The following is a 17,667-nucleotide window of genomic DNA, read 5'->3' as shown; positions in this document are numbered from 1 at the left end:
TACTGAGGGGTGACACATACTGGGAAATGCCAGGCCTTAGCAATAAAATGGAGCAACATGAAATCATCAGTGCCATTACAGTGGGGGTGAGTGCCTTCCTGAGCCAAGAAACATCTCTGTTTCCCACTCCTCCTGAGACACAGAGGGTGAAATCTGTAAGGAGAATGAAGATGTATTTCTCTCTCCTATTCTAACAATGACAGAATCACAGACTAAACAGAAACATCTATTCTTTTCCTGGGCATCCAGAAAGATTTGGAATAAAAGGGATTAAAAATGAGCTCTCTGTCTCCTTTCAAAAGCACACTTTCTTCCAATGCAGGAATTGACTTCTTGCTGCATCCAAAGAATTCTCTGAGTGCTGCCAGAATGTTACTTACCCAGTACAACATCACTTCACACACTATTTTATAAAGTCCCTGTAAATAAGCCTTTCAGGTTAGAATAGCATACCCAGCTCCACCAACCTTCTAAAATAATTTTCTCATATGATTTCAGTATAGAGGATAATGCTAGGAAATCTGCTGGGTTCTGAAGATTTATAGGCTGAGTACAAAGAGCCAACTTTCAACCATTCTGTCACTTATCTCAGGGAAAGCCTATCACTCAGCTGACCATCTGTTTGCATCTAGCTTTGTTCAAACTACTTCTTAAATCACCTGGAGCAACTTCTCCTTTTGCCAAGGCATGAATTATGAGCAGATCCCCAGATCTTCAGTCACATCACTCCAGGATTTACATGATATATATGTATTTTCAAATATATTACAGCATCAACATAGTTCATGCCATGAACTTCAGTGGACTCTGGATGGGGAGGAAAATCGTGCCTCAAAATATGGTATATACAATTATAACATTTTAAATAAAAAATAAAGCCACATTACTCATCAACTATTGCTAGTTTTTCCTTCTAATAAATAATCTCAAATGTACTTCTCACCTAAAAGTAGCACAACATTACAGGCTTTTTATCCTCCTTTCAAATGTTATTGCAATTAATGTAATTGTTTAGAATTCTTCGAGTGCCCCTTCAGAATGCCACTTAAAGGAGGACTATTACACAATTTCACTTTTCAATTCTCTACCACCAAATTGCATTTGGAACAGTTAACACAAAAGCATTCTGTATGTAAGAGTTCTGAAGAAAAACATACTGTACAACTACTGTACAATAACTTTACTGAATACATTCCATATAATTTTGGCAAATATTTTAATCTATATGAAGAATAAATGATGTGACATTTTGAATTCCTTTAAGAAATAAATGTTCAACTTTTTACCCCAAACAAAACCAATCTTATCAGATATAAACACAGCACCTAAAGTGCCAAATCCATCCCTAAAATTATTTTTATAAAGATATATAGAAAATATATACAGTCTTACCTAAAGATATAATATTGATATAATGGTACAGAAAGCATATAGAAAATATATTGCACATAATTAAATAACAGGCACACATTATAAACATACTGGGTTTTTAGCTTTATACATATTGTGCATAGTTCATAAATACATACCAAAATCTCAGTGCTAGTTGGTATAACAATATTACTTTTCCCTGAGAATAAAACCCAATGTTTGCATTTACAAAGGAATTTTAACTCAAATACTTTAAAGTAAAAAAGCTTAAAGGCTAAGCAAAAAGCATTCTGAAGCTGATCCCAGTCTTCTCTAATTTCTTGCCAATAACAATAGCCTATTCTAATTTCTCACTACAACAATGCCTTGCTTTAGCTAAATATAATTCATATCACTTACCCGCTCCTCGTAAGAAACAGCAGTTATTTTTCCTAGCAGCACTCTTCCTAAATTCATCTTCACTTAATATGGAAAAAGCATTTCCTTAACACGTCGGCTTCTCAAAGATTAAACTCAAAAATTCAACGCTGTTCCATGCCTGTACATGCCAGTAAAGTTTAAAGGCATTTCACATGAAGTTCTATTTTACTCCCTTTATGTTACCAATAGCAACAGGCCAATGCAGGAAGCTGTGGTTCGTCAGGGATTCAGATTAGATCTCAATTATCTCTCACCAGAAAAGCTCGATCATTTTATATAAATCATGCTGATTGTATTTGAGAACGTTTCCTATAACAAACCAGGAAAATAAAACGATGCTGAACCCTATGGTAGTCCTGTATTCAATAAAACAGATTTCTAAGACAGTTTCCAAAAAAACACTAGTTAATCACCCTAACATTAGTTAGAGAAACATTTACATAGTAAATCACTATTTTCAGAGGTTTACATAATGCATGCCAGAACAAAATAGGACCTCAAATAGTCCATTCTGCTCAACTTTTCAGTGCTTAATACTGTAAACTGCACATAAAAATCTGCAATACAAGGAGACTTGGAGCATTTCATTAAACCTAGGAGAAGCCTCTTGTCACTAAAGACAAAATTCTTCTTGCAGAAACCAACTTCTATTCTGCCCTTCCTCCCTCAGGACCTGAACCTGTGCTCAGCTGATGTCAAGAGAGTTCTGTGCACAGAGCCTGAGGAACAGAGAGCAAAAGAGGCTCCTTGCAATGAAAGAGGGAAGTGCAATTCACTTGCCTGTGACAGCGGTGTCTTCAAGAGACTCTATATGGAAAGTACAGCATTTCAGGAAGTTTGCTGCTGTCCACAACTCTGACAGTACCTAAATCATTCACTGCTGTTATTTTTAAAGCAATCAGAACACAATTTTCTGCTAAAAATAAACACCAGAATGGCAATCCGGGAGTGATTATTGGGCATTTTTATGCCAGTGGGATGTCCTTAAGCCCTAGGTGGACGTGCTAGTAGTCATTTAGGAAAGAGGAACTTTCTCCCTTGTTCAGTACAGCATGTGGAACCCCCCACAGCCCTGCAGTTCCTAGGCTGAGCCCCTAATACAGAAACCACCCTGCGAAAAAGGCAAATGCTATTTGGAACTTACAAAGAGAGAAAATGAGAAAAGAGAGGAGCCCTTACTCAATATTTCATGGTGAGACTGATTTGCTACATCCAATATGTAAAAGCCTGCACATCTTTTCATTTTGCACTTAGGATGAAGAGACTTGGCTAACAGAAAAACTTAATCTTCTCAATTTAATTTAGAGTGATCAGGGAAGAAATTTAATTCCCTTGCAGATGAAGCCTATTCTAACTAGAATTTTAGAGACATAAGCCAATTGCTGTGATGGAAAGTTAATTTTTTGATTGATTACTTGTTTGAACAGGCACACCACTGCAGTTTGGAATGCTCCTACAAGCATTTAATACCATGACAAATGCAATGGAAACAAATGGGTGGGTAGACAGGAAGAAATGTCTTTTAAAAACTACAAATTACACCCTCCATTATTCTAGGATTTCAGAAGCAAGTGCCCTATGGTTCTTGCACAGAACAGTTTTACTGTGTGTGGAAAAGTATTCAAAATGTGCAACTTCATAAAGAAAAAATGTCAGAGCTGTTTAAATACTGCATTTTGTTTGACACTAAACCAAGTGGGATGCAGAATATATTTTCATTGTCAATACTTTAATCAAATGGCAACAATATTACAAATAATCAGGTGCATAATAATCACAATCAGAAGGGCTTGAAGAACTTTCCTGTGAACACCCCTTTGGGGTAACACAAAACATGATTTTTATCAATAGCACTTACACTTAACACCCAACCTAAATCCCCTAGGAATCATCTGGAAAGACCAGAAGTACTTGTACAATTTTAACATTGGTTAAAACTGTACAAGTATAGTCTCTCACAGGTGAGAATGTTACCCATAGGAAGGAATAAGAGAAAACTGACCCCACATGCAACAGTGGGATGTAGCTGCAACACCAGCAGCTCACTGGAGCAACTGCAGTGAACATTGCTGGGAACACTGTGGGTGGGCAATGTTTTACACATTCTAGGCACTGTAAACCTAATAATCCCTTCCTTTAAACAGACATGAAGAATTGTTGATTTTGTTTCGCTGAACTAAGCATTACAAGTCCCCATTTTTTCCATACAACAGCTCTACCAACGCTGAAAAATAAGCTCTAGCAATTAGGCAGCAGCAGCAGCTAATGATCATGGCTATGAAGTGTCATGTGGCACTGAAAGCCCTTTAAAAAATTCATATCCCTCTACATTTTCACAGCTTATTTCAGCAGCTACAGATATAAAATCTTGTGATTTTGAGTAGCAGATTTGTAAATTGGGCAGGCAACTCAGAGGTCAAAGGTCAAAAGCAGGAGGAGTGCTAATTTGCAAAGCTATTAATGGGAAGTGTTAAAATATGGTACAACAGCTTTAAAAGCCTTATTCAGCTCCACCAAAGACGACATTTGTAAACCCACATCCATCTGCTTAAGAGCTAAACTGTGGGAAGGGGGAGCGACCCCAGATAAGGTTGATCTGTTTTTCTCTCCTACCCTCCCTCCACTTCCTGCTCATATTTGCTTTTGTACATTTGTTTTCAGAGCAGAAAAAGCTGAAGAGAAAGACCGAATGACAGGGAGCCTGCATAAGTTTTAACTTGTCAGAAGATTAATGGGATTTATTATAGCCCTGACTCCTAAAAGAAGAAAACACACACAAAAACCACCAGGCAACCAGAGAGTGGCAATCCCCTGGACCAGCTCCTCATCACAGAGAGTCCTAAACTAAATGAGACATTGGCAGAATGCAACACCAAAAAACTTAAATCTCATCAAGTATTGATTTTTTTTAATGTCATATTAAAGTAACAACTACTTGCATGACAGACACATTGTAAGAATATGATTTAGCTCACTGATCCCCAGTTACTGAAATAAAAAGCAGAAGCATCAAAAAGGCTACACATAAATTAAGAAAACTCTGCCATAAAATAAAATGTTTTTTCCCCCAATTCTCCAAATTTTCTGTAATCTGTCTAAATATATTTTTGTCAATGATTTGTCAGCTACTCAACAATAAACAGACCCCATATGTGCTACTGATGAGCAGAGGAAAGATTCTCTCCTTTACAACATTGTGGATTCCCTCTATGAATTTTGAAATAAGAGCCCTTCCTATTCCAGTGCAATATTAACAAAACTATTTTGAATCCAAACTAGCTGGAACTTGCTGGTGTATAAATAAGTGAAGTACAAGCTGCCTTGTCAGACACTGAGACTTCCCTCACAGTAAATCCTGCAAAGCAAAGGGAATGATGCAAACCACTGCTCCAGTGCCCTCTGCTGTCTGCCACACTGCTCACACTCCTGTGCACATTCACAAGTACTAAGTTCAAGGTTTGCCATCCAGAAATTCACACTAAAAAAAAAAAAAATCTAATTCTATGAGCCATATTTTAAAGCTTGAAAAATAATTCTCCATGACTGCTAAATGAAAATTGAAAAACTGTACTTTTGCAAAAATGTTTGTGAACAATTCCTGGTTTTATTTTCCCCTTCTGTTGATCAACATTTTAAGACAACTGAATTCTCTCCAATAATAAAAATATGCAGAAACAGCGTCACTTGCACATCCAAATGGAAGGTAACTTGAAGTCCAACAGTAAACTAAATTTAAACTGCATATTAAAGAGGATATGATTAAGTGACAGATCACTGAAACACATTTAGTCACTTCTGAATTTCCTACTACTGATGTAGCCCCTAAAAATTAATAGATTTTGAGGAAATCAATGTAAAAGTTAGAATGAAAATTACTATATTTTAAGTAAATAATGCATATAATATTTTACCCATGCTTTGCAATTATTTATTTCCCTCCTGATTTTAAAATATGAAAATTTTGCTGCCATACTTCTAGCATTTAAGACAATTTTATGCTGAGATGTATATAAATAGAAAGAATAAGACTATAATGTCAAAATTTGATAACAGAGCTAGTATTTTTACTAGGAAAATAAGTGTTTTCTGAGCAACAACAAGCCAAAACTGATCTAAGTCTCTACACCTCAGAAATTTTGTATTCTATAAATACCTTTCATTTATTTTCAGTTATTCTAATAACTCACACCATCTGGATTCTGTTTTATTGGATAAAATTCCAGATGGAAGAAGAAAAATCCCTTTATCTGCACAAGTTTTAAAAAAGCACTGTAACAATTACAAGGTAACATATCTATAAAGACATTTTTGCTTTACGGAAACACGTGCAAGTATAATAAAAATTAAGTGAAAGGTTTATAAAAAAAGAGAAATATCAGTTTATCTACTACACTCACTTTAAAAACAATACAATGCTGCAAAAGAACTTTAAACATGGCTAGAAAAATGGTGTACTCTTAATTTTATAACAGCTTATAAAGAAAGTCAACTTAAATACTTATACTTACGAACTTTGTCTCTTTAAAACCTCATTGAATCCTGAGAAGCATAATTTATCATATTTCACTGCAAGATTTCTTAGTTTGGAAGGCTACTCATTAAACCATATTCCTGTTTTCTGCTCGCTTTAGACAAACAAAACTTTATACTTACAGACACTTGACTATCAGTAAAAGTTTTCTCCATGTATAAATGGTTTAATATCTCATTGTTAACAAACAGCCCCTTCAACTTTATTATTACGCTCTTTCTGAACACAGATTTACTTCTTCCAGAGTCCAGTAAAAAAATGAGGCTTCTCTGCCTGCTGCCCTATCAACACCTCTCCCATTCTCCTGCCTCCCCGGCACATTCCCCGCCCTCAGCACTGGTTCTGTATCTTCTCATCAAAAGGAACAGGCAGCTTTCAAAATGGTGTTTAGGCAGGTCCTGTGCAACAATAAAGCTTCTGTAAAGACAACAGCCCTGCTGAGGAATCTGCTAATGTAAAATACATTCACTGAGGGCCTACAGGACTCTGTCCTAAAAGTTTGTCCAAACTTGTTTCAGCATTGAGTCAACATCGCTTTCTCATCCAAAGTATTCCCTTTTTAATACATTCCCCTTTGATGAGCATATTACCTGAATGAAGAGAGCCACCAATCTCTACTAAAAATAATTAAAATATAATCTAAAAATACTTTTTAAAAAATACTGTTAAAACATGTAAGACTCACAGCAAACTTCTTGCAGTTTCTGGCATGTAGGTACGTGTCCTGGAGTGATTACAATCACATGTATGCAGATTGTGCAACCTATCTCATCCTACCACAACTCTCTGTGTTCTTGTGAGTAAGCAGAGCATTGGCATTTACGAGGATCATGTTCCAAGTGAAACATTACTCTCGTAATTTTCAATACCACACCTACTCTCCAGACAGACCTGCAATATCTGTGCACTTTCAGAAAAAAAATGCATGCCCTTTCTGCCCAAAAATAATCCTTAAACATCATCCTTCAGCAGTTCCTTTGTCCAGAGGGAAGTTGAGGATGGGCTTTTCACTTTTGAGTTTTAGAAGTACCAGTGAAATGTTTTAATGATTTACTAGTGAATAAAAAATGCTAGTAAGTAAATAAAAAGCTTCTAATAAAAGTTCTAGCTGACTCCTTTTTGTTTCTGTAGTTTCACTGGACAGATAAATGCATGAGGACAGTGAAAATTAGGTGGTACAAACTCCTACCCAAAATCCCAGCAGTTTAAGTGTAAGTGAAAATCAGAAACAATTTGCAGATGCTGTCAATATGTGCTGTATGCATTTTGTGATTATGCTCTAGAAATACCAATCCAGTGCACTCAGTAAAGCCTTAAAAACATCAACCAGGTCATCACAGAGCAAAAACCCCTCCTTAGTCATTATTTTGTCATTGTGTCAAAAGACACACCAGGTAACAGGAAGAGCAGCGAGGGAGGGCAGAGATGGAGAGACACCAAACCAGTCAGGCAGTTCCTCATTCCCACTCGTTCCTGGAGCTGCCTGGACAATCTCAGCAGCAGCAGCAGCAGCAGCAGTTCTGGGCAGGGCAGTGGCTAGAGCCATCCTCACAGCACTGCAGCACAAACAGGGAATGTTCCCAGTGCCCAGGGCAGGCACCAGCACCAGCAGGTACTGCAGCCCTTCACAACAACCTCACAGCAAGGGAAAGGCAGCACAGCTCCTGTGCCAAGAGGACACCACAGTTCCACAGGCAGGGAAAGGCACTGTCCACCCTCACGTCTCTGCACACAATCAGTTCAGAACATGAGTTTATCAAACCCAGGATTGTGTTTCCAGTAGTGGCCACACACGGAAGCCTACCAACGAGCAGCACAGGGCAAGGTATCAGACATTTCCCTGATGATATGCTCCCAGACTCCAGGTATTTTTAGTTCAAGAGATTTCCTGAACCTGGTGTGGCTTGTCTCCTTAATAATCCCCAGTGGCTCTCTTTTCCAAATACTTGTCCACTTTCCCTCCAGGACATGCAAATTTCTTGCATCCACAGCACTCAGTGGTGAGGCATCCCACAGACCAGCTCACCTCCCACATGAAGAGTCGTGTTCTCCTGTTTGTTTTGCTCCTGGCTCCAGCTATCTTTAATTAATGGTGTCAACTTCTTGTCCCGAAGGAGATGAGCAATCAATCCCAACTACTTTTCCTATGCCACTCATGATTTTCCACTCTTCCTTACACTTTTCTAAATCTTTTCTTCTTCTAATATATCAGAACATTTTAAAATAAAGAGACCAGGTATGGAAAAACAAACCACAGTTGTATGCACTGGAATCATCTATTCCTTCTGTAATATTCAGTAATACAGGATTTTGCTTCATTGCTACTGTACTGAGCTGCTGTTTACATGCAACTCTCCCTTATAACTCAAAGACCTCACTTCTGAGAAGAAACAGTCTGCTGAGAAACATATATATCATTTGTTATATGAAGCTAGAGCTATTTTGCCTCATTTGTTTTACTTTACATTTATCTGCATACATTTTCATCTGCCATTTTGTTGCCCAGTCATTCAGACTTATAAAAGCAGCCTGGTCTCATCTACAGAGACTGCTCTCATCCTCATTACCTGGAGTAACTTCACCTCACTGCTTACCTTCTTGGGAGGAGCCTTAAAAGATGCCCTTGAATCAACAAATGTAATATAAGAAACTGCAGCAAGAATCAGCCTTAAGCGGCAAATAGTCCTGCATTTCAGAATCAGTGCAGTAAATAGTGGCATTATTCTGCCTTAATGTCACATGCCTCAGACCCAGAAGAGGGAACAGCTTCAGTTCAAAGAGAGCGAGCCACATTTTTGAAGAATGCTAGGTTAGGGAGAAAGACACGCCTGAGAGGTTGTCAACCTAACAAGAGCTCCATTTGTATGAGCATTGACAGTTCTGTCACTGCTCAAGGAAACCAGAACCAAAACAACAGAGCCAAGCCAAATCCCAGTATCTTACACTGCTGAGCTAAGGAATGCAACCCCTCTGTAGCTTCAGGTGGTTACTTGAACTTGCTCATCCTGTCTGATCCTTGTAGTTCCACAAACTGCAGAGGTATTTACAGTCTGTGAATTCACCTGTGTCCCTTTAATCACACATCTTAAGAATAGCAGTACTGGCTACTAAAAGAAATTTAATTTATACAGAATACAAGTCTATCTCTAGTACCTGAAAGCACATATTGTGTCTCTGGCTCTGTGGGAGAAATGGGCTTGTGCTGGAGAGCCAAGCCTGGAGCCAGTAAAGCTGGGACAGCACGTGTAGTATTTCCTCTGACCCCATCGAAAGGAGGAATGATGAATCTGATTCCATGTTCTTAGAAGGCTAATTTATTATTTTATGATCTATATTATATATACTAAACTATACTAAAGAATAGAGAAAGGATACCTACAGAAGGCTAGAAGATACTAAAGAAAAACTCGTGACTCTCTCCTCAGAGTCTGACACAGCCTGACTGTGATTGGTCATTAAGTCAACACAATTCACATGTTGGATAAACAATCTCCAACCACATTCCAAAGCAGCAAAACACAGGAGAAGCAAATGAGATAATATTGTTTTCCTTTTTCTCTGTGGCTTCTCAGTTTCCCAGGAGAAAAATCCTGGGCAAAGGGATTTTTTCAGAAAATGTGATGGTGACAAGCACTTGAGTGGCAGGGTCAGACAATCTACTGATTGCCTCCTCAAGGAGAAATTTCTCTATACTTTCCCAACTGCCTTTGCACATATGGGGACCTAATTCCCTAAGGAATCCATCCTAGGCAACACTGTCGGTTTCTTCTCAAGCACCACAGCATGGGGTGAGCACTGCTGTGATGAGCACTGCCCTTATGCACCTCACAAAAAAAGCAGAGATGAGATCCAGCTCTCAGCACATTCTCTGACTACTCTGCTTCTTACATGCAAATTTAAATGGCAAACTTCTCCCGAATCTGAAGTAAAGAAAATAACCCAAAAGCAGGAGAAAACAGTAAACAGTAACATGACTGAAGGATGATCATTTCACCAATTGAAGTAACAGAAAATAAATCCCATTATTCTGAGTATCTGGGATAAAAAAGCACAGTTTAACATTCTGGATTGTATGTAGAAATAAGTACCTCAAATTCACAATAAAGAGGTTGCACACAACTGTGTTGATCTGTTGACCAACCCACCTTTGTCAGATACTACAAAACAGTGTCAGGAGCACAAGAACTTTCCATGAAAAAGTCTATAGATGTACACTTAAGAGCAGATAGTGAAAATCTTTTTAAAATTATGGTATAGTATAAAATACCAGCAAAAACCTAACAGTAATGCTAGAGCACAATCTGTGAAGAAAAATAAAATGCATACTACTAGCATGATGTTTCCTTCTTCAAAGAGATATAAATAAACTACCTGATAAGATCCCACATACCAAAGGAAAAACCTGAGGATGATTCTCTGGCGAAGGCTGGAGAGTCTGAAATTCTTAATAGAGCAGTCTAGAGAAGCAAATGTGAAACCAAGTGATGCTGGACAGCATGGCAGCCCAGAGAGTGCAATCCCCCATGTCCTGGCTGTGTTTCACTGACCAGCACAGCTGTGTGGCCACTGTGCAGCCCAGCAGGTGAACAACTCCAGCCAGGACTGCTCAGCACAGGGACTGAACAAAGCAGAAAAATGCCTGGCACAAACCACTGGATGTTTCACTGATCAGCTCCAGGAGCACATCAGTAATTCAAAGTAGAACCATCAGTGTGTAATGCCATGACTGACTTGCTATTTCATCACTATTTACAGGCAGACATCATGGTCAGCAGGAGGGTTTGAGCCAGTTTAGTGAGGGAGTCTGAAATCACTAAGCACACCTCTCACTGCTCCAAAAGCAGTGCAAAGGGTAAAGAGAAACAAGAACCTCATCTGTGGGCAGAGATCCATGAAGCTTCCAAGACAGCAGCCTCAGGGGCTGCTCAGTGTTAGCACTCAGACTGCAGAGTACCCACACATGAGACTGGATTAAACCTTTAGGAACTCATTATCAGCATGCTAAAATACAATACTGCCCTTTACATACAAGAATTGAGATTTTTTTCATGTGTGCACTGTTATTTCACAATTGGCCTTTCCTCCCCCTTTCATGAAAGCTGACAGCAAAACTGCCAATTGGTTGGTTATATCTTAGATAAAAATTTGGACAAAATATTACCAAAGATGCAGTTCTTAAAGTGGATACACAGTAGAACATATTTTTTAACTAATTGATGAAATTTGAGATAAGACTATATATTCTTTTCAAATTTTGAATTCACTGTGAAAAGCTGAGAATGAAGAGGCCTCTTGATTTAAAACATGCACTTATACTTGCCATAGTGGTGGCATTGTGGCCATGGTGATGATCTAAGAACATTAATTAAGCAACCTCTGCAGGGGGAGTTAATACTTTTTATTAGATCATATGAGAGGGTGGGAAAAGTTTGGGGCATGTTTAGATCTTCTTGTCTGATTTTCCTAGTATACTAGTTGGTCTAACATAAGCTAGTATCTCCCTGTGTAAGCTTTGTCTGATTGTTTAAATCAGTCAAACAAAAACAGGTACCCACTTAAAAACTCCTTATTAAGTCAAATGAGCATTTAGGGGGAGTTTTGCCACCCACAGATGCCAAAGCTAATATCCAGCAGAGACATGTCATCCATTAGTATAAAACCTCATACCAAAGAGATGTGCTGTATGCTTTCAAAAAGCAGATGAAATGCAAAAAAGAAGTTGATTCAGTAGAATTAACAAAACAGAAAAAAATCAAGCATTATTATCTATAATAACACCTAATAATACTACATTATTAATGGTTATAATTAAGATGGAACATTCTAACAAAAGCCCTCACACTGATTTTTAAAAAGAATACATGATACATTCCAACTTTGAAAACATAACTAAACTCTAGAAATTTGATACAACAAATGTTATTTATAATATAAAATATAGCTTTAAGCTTTCCTAAACAGGATGAGAACAAGAAGAAAGGCTGCAACAGCCATATTTTCTTGTCCTGATACTGAATTCAAAGAATTAAATCATCTTTAATTTTAAAAGTATCTCTGCATTAAATGATTATTTAACAATACTTACAGAATTTGACACTTGTTTCCCTAAGAGATTAATATCTCTCATTATACTACTCTGCCCTATTTTTAACCACAGAGAAATATGAAAAGTACAAGTACCAAAATTATTTTCAGGAAAAAACAGCTTTGAATGCTCTTGGTGAAGAGGAACCTAAATTTTTTGACTTCAAGAAAATACTGCAAGGTTCCCCCATTTTTACAGACGTCAACAAAAATTAAAAGATGAGTGGAATGGCTACAGTTGAAAGTATTACCAAAACTGGTGATGAATAGAAGAATTACAATAACTGTGCTTAAGGTAAATTTTTACATAGGTAGTGATCTACTGTCTGCAGTCTCACAGAGACACCTTTAACTTGTTCATAAATTTATAAACATCTTTTCCAGAACAGAATTGTGCAAGAGGATGAGAGTAGTGGCATTTATCTACAGGAAAGAAAAGTGGGAAGAAAGACAGGATCACACCCTCTCATTAAGCCAAATATTAAATAATCATAAGGTACTTTTAGCTTAAGTTACACCTTGAAAATATGAATCAGCAAATATGGTAAAAAGTAAAATTGGTGCAAATCACAGATTGTTAACATGTTTTTTAATAGACACTACTTCATAACAACAAATTATTCACATAGGAAAATTTATTGCTAGATAAAAGATAAATCTGTTATTAACAAAAACAGGTTTCTTGTAATTTAATAAAGAAAATTTTCTAAATACATTTCTTGTGAAAACAACATAACTAGGGTACATACTAGACATGCTCGTTTTCTGAATTCAGTTCCAATTTAAAGACTAATTAATCATAATCAGACCTGCTGTGAACAAGCACAATTTCCACAGATCAGAAATAAAATTGGGCATTTTCTGTTTTGTGAGACATTCTCCCTACCACAATTATAGCACAAATGCACCATTAATTTTCCACTCTCGTCCCGTCTCGATCCCTGCATTTTAAAAAAAATCTTGTATACAGTTTCTATCAGCAAAAACAGCACCTAGATGTTAATCCTACAAACTTGTCTGGTTTTTTCTATGTATAATACAGCTTTTGCAGTTAAGAGGAAAACATTTAAGGAGGGGCAACTATACCATTAATTCTAATCTTACAAGAATTCTGTATGTGCACATATAGCCAGAAGTAATCTAACAAGTTAAAAGAGAAAGTGACATTTTCTCATGAAATCATGTTTTTATTTATTAAAATATCTATGAGAATATGCTGTATTCTTTGACAGATAGTTTTAAAAATAAATAAATAACAAATTTCAAAGAAATCACGCCACCTTATGGCAGCAGTCAGCAACACTGACAGCTGCTGCTTCACACACTGCTCATACTTCACCAAAAAATCCAAATACAGCCTTTTTAGACCTGTAAGCAATGAACAGTGTTCATCAAATGCCCATAAAAGAAACTCCATGGAACCCACTTACACTGCTCAATTCAGAAGATTAATTTGGATGCCAGCAGGAATCAAACCCACAAGCTCAAAGAAGCATATTAACTTCCAAATTTCATGTTTGGATTATTACTTTATCCAGTCTGCCAAGACAACTGAAAAGAACACAAAAGCAAGCAAGTAGCCTATACAATACACTCATGGTCATTATTCCAAAGGTGGAGTCTCTAAGAATTTCCTGCTATTGTTATTTCCTCTTCCACCGCCCCTAAATAGACGGCCTGAAATAAACTAAACATGTACTAACAACATTATGTTCTACCCCACATAGTGTAAGAGTACTTGGGACAAGTGCTGAAGCAGCAGTGTTGAAGTTTGAACCAAAATTAAAACATGCCAACATTATTTTATTTTGACATACAAAGCTTTTTAAATTCTTCTCTGGATTGCTGTTTCTCCTGGTGGCTAGGATATCTGGGATATCATTCTTTTACAGCATGCAGAGCAAAAAAAAAGATTTCAAAGAAAAAAGAAGTAGCTGGACAGAGAACAGTCCACACCCACACAGCTACATGTAGTAAGGGCATTCATCCAAATATAGATTTGAATTCAGACCATTCCTTTGTCCAGTTCATCTTGTGACCTAGAATGAAAGTTTCCCCTTCCAAAGTAATTCAGTAACGATGAGAACATTGGGACACAGATGGACTCAACCCCTCCTGTTGGTGCTACTTTGTTTACAGTCACTAATTAATACCAGGTAGGACATAATGAGGGGAAAAGGGATCTTTTAGGCCAGTAACTATCATATCTTTCTGAAATTAATGGAAAGTCCCAAGTGCCTGTTTTAATGAATATTTATACAATGTGAAACAGCTCCAACAACAGAAATTAAATTTTATTTTGATGTTTAAAACACCTAAAACATGAGATGTGCAAAAAACATGCATGAAATTTCAATCTGTAAGACTGTGGACAGAACCATGTTTTTCCTGTTGCACGTGAATTGTTAGCACTGGATTCTTTGGTATTCTGAGAGAATTCACTCTTCCTGCAAGCAGAAATTCTGTCAAAACTGGATATAGGTAACAGCAAACTTTTTCAATTTAGAAGAACCACAATTTTCTGATTAAGAAAAATGTAGCTGGATGCCCAAACCCCTTTATCCAGAAGTTCTTGTTGTGTTTAAAGTTATGCAGTTACTGTATTAAAGTTATGAGTGCAAAGAAATTACGTATTTTTTATAACTAGAAAAAAAGTAAGACACTTGAAAGCTTCAGAGAATACAGACCCCTATGAAAAACAAAAAAACAGAAAAACATCTGAGAAATAAGTAATTACAGCTCCTACCTGCATTCCCTAAGCATGCCAGAAGCTCCTCCATATATTCTGCTCCCTAAACATCCACTGCACTGAGCTCCCTTCTCCTTTAGTTCAGTCAGTGAAATGCTGTTCTTCCTACATTTTCCCACAGCAGAAAACTCAGAGTGTCTCCTTCTTCCCTCCTCCCATCTCAAATGCTTTTGAAACACCTCCTTCCCATTTGGAGGGCTCCATGTGCCACATTCCCACCCTTGCTGAAGTGGTGCAGTATGCATTGCATGGCTCCTGTGCCAAGAGCTCTGCACAGATTTTTGTTTTTTCCAGTCACCAGCCTTCCTCCAAATAAGCAAGGTAAAGGGCTGAGGGAAGAATCTCTGCATCCACCTTCACATCACTGTGGCTCAGGTTTTCCTGAGGAGGCACACTAGGAGTGAAGATATAATGAAGCTATATTCCTACAGTAGAACAGCAGGATGGCTTTTCATCCCTTCTTTTCTCCCAAGCCAGTATGGTTTTGAGAGCCAGACATCAGCTGATGCTAAACCAGATGTAAAATAGCATAATATTACACCTAAAAAGACCCAAAACCACCAAGTTGATTAGGAATTCCCTTTTGTCAACTGCTGTCAAAATTCATCAGCTGAACAAAAACCAGAATATGATGAACATTTGATTTTTCTATATATTATGATACATTCATTTCTGAGACATTATGAACATTTTGATCAGCAAAAGTGTATTGTGTGGATTTACACAGGACCAATTGTAATATGAAAAATAAAGTCAGAATTTCCCACAGAAAGAATGGCCACAATGTAGCCTATTAAAGAAATTTCAAAAAAGGCTGATACCTGAAATCTGTATTCCCCTCACAAAAATGTCATATGATAGTAAATAACTTTACTATACTAATACATTACTAACTTTCTTTCAGCAATTATCAGCATTATCTACTATAAGTTCTCCAAGACTAACTTCTAAATTTGAAGTGAAAGTTCATTACCTCGAGGTCATCCAGAGAGCGAGTAATGCTAAATCGCTTCGATCTTCCAAATGATCTTCGAGCAGAGGAACGTGGAGGAGGAGCCTGATTTAATCCCACTGAATGTCCAAATTTTGCACCCTAAAAACCAGAAAATATATATTAAATTATTTCTTTAATTTTAGTACATTGCTGATCATAGTGAGATCTGAATTTTAAGGAAATGTAACAGGACCAAAATTTCAAAACAAGTTGGTCATTTGCCATGCCCCAGTAAAAAAAATACTAAAATTCATTAAAGTTGACTTTTCCAGTCTCAAATCAAGTATCTTAAACATTCATCATTAATTTACTGTATTAACATGAGTCATCAGTTAGGTTGCTAAAATGCAAACATACATGTCAATAATAAATGCAAGATGATCCTGGCTCTTTCCTGTCTTAACTGAAAAACATTTAATTACAAAATATGTGTATTTTCTGTAGGAAATTCCCATCCTAAAAATCATCTCACACAGCTTTTCTTGAAACGTTTCCCTAAATTTTTAAAAGTCTTATTTTCACTACTCTTTTTTAAAAGCCTTGCTACTGCAAAGTCCAACTTTTGAAATCACACCGTACAAAATTGTAGGGACTTTTGTTCTGAGGAAAGCAACTCCCTCACTTGGATGTTCCATTACTAGAACTGGTGCTGCAATAATTAAATCTGTTTTCTCTCATGTCCATAATCATACTCTTTCTCCCTAAAAAGTTACCAGATGTCTGTTAAGCTACTCAGCATATACATATCAAGTTTATTCCAAATGGCAAAGTGTAAGCTTGAACCTAAAATTAGGCACAGTCGGTGACTGGTGCTAAGCAGATGTACATAAACTCACTACATTACAAAACCTTGTGATTATATGCCTGAAATTTTGGATTCCTTTCACTGTAACATTTAATGTGGGGAAAATTCCTCCCTGACTACTGATGCTTTTTTGCTTTAGAAAATAAAAGACTTTAAATCAGAGCAAATTCCCTTCTATTTCATGTCAGCATCTTTCTTCATTATAGTAAGCTTAAAATATATTTATTAGTACTTTTATAATTGCTCTGCATTTGGCAGATTTGTAATATGTATTAAATTTTCTATTTGTGTTCATTTCTTCCTTTGGGCAAGTTTCTGTGCTCCGAGCTCTGAAATATTTTGGTCTCCCTTTGATCACTCATTGGGAAGTCTATACACATCACATTAATCAGAACAAGCACAAATTTCACGTCCTCACAGCCTCATGCCAACAACTACTCATAGAAAGCAGAGAAGAGCAGCCAGAGCATTGTACAGCCTCAGAGATGTCTGCCTGTTTGCTAATTCCCATGGAGACAACACTATTCTACAGCAACTGGGCTCTGGCCACCACCAGTGCTCTCAAGAGATTCTGTTTACAAGCTCAAAGAATTATCAAGACAAACCAGGAATCTGGATCCTAAGTATGCAGCAGGGTTCATCCCCTCAACAGGCTTGGGAGTTCAACTTCATTCAGTATTAAAAGTGATCCCTTTTTCTATGAAATCTCTTTC

The 17,667-nt window shown here is 37.2% G+C and overlaps 1 protein-coding gene across 1 annotated transcript in view; it reads right to left on the bottom strand.

Annotated features, from left to right (window-relative positions):
* The window catches only part of RGS12 (regulator of G protein signaling 12), a 79,381-nt gene that overhangs the window by 47,125 nt on the left and 14,589 nt on the right, over positions 1-17,667 (bottom strand). Inside the window, exon 2 of the mRNA XM_005424734.2 lies at positions 16,129-16,248. Coding sequence (XP_005424791.2) covers positions 16,129-16,248 — 120 coding nt within the window. The remainder of the gene's footprint in view (positions 1-16,128; positions 16,249-17,667) is intronic.

Source organism: Geospiza fortis, unplaced genomic scaffold (genome assembly GCF_000277835.1).
Source record: "Geospiza fortis unplaced genomic scaffold, GeoFor_1.0 scaffold147, whole genome shotgun sequence".
NCBI lineage: Eukaryota > Metazoa > Chordata > Aves > Passeriformes > Thraupidae > Geospiza > Geospiza fortis.
This window is presented reverse-complemented; position numbering and strand designations above follow the sequence as displayed.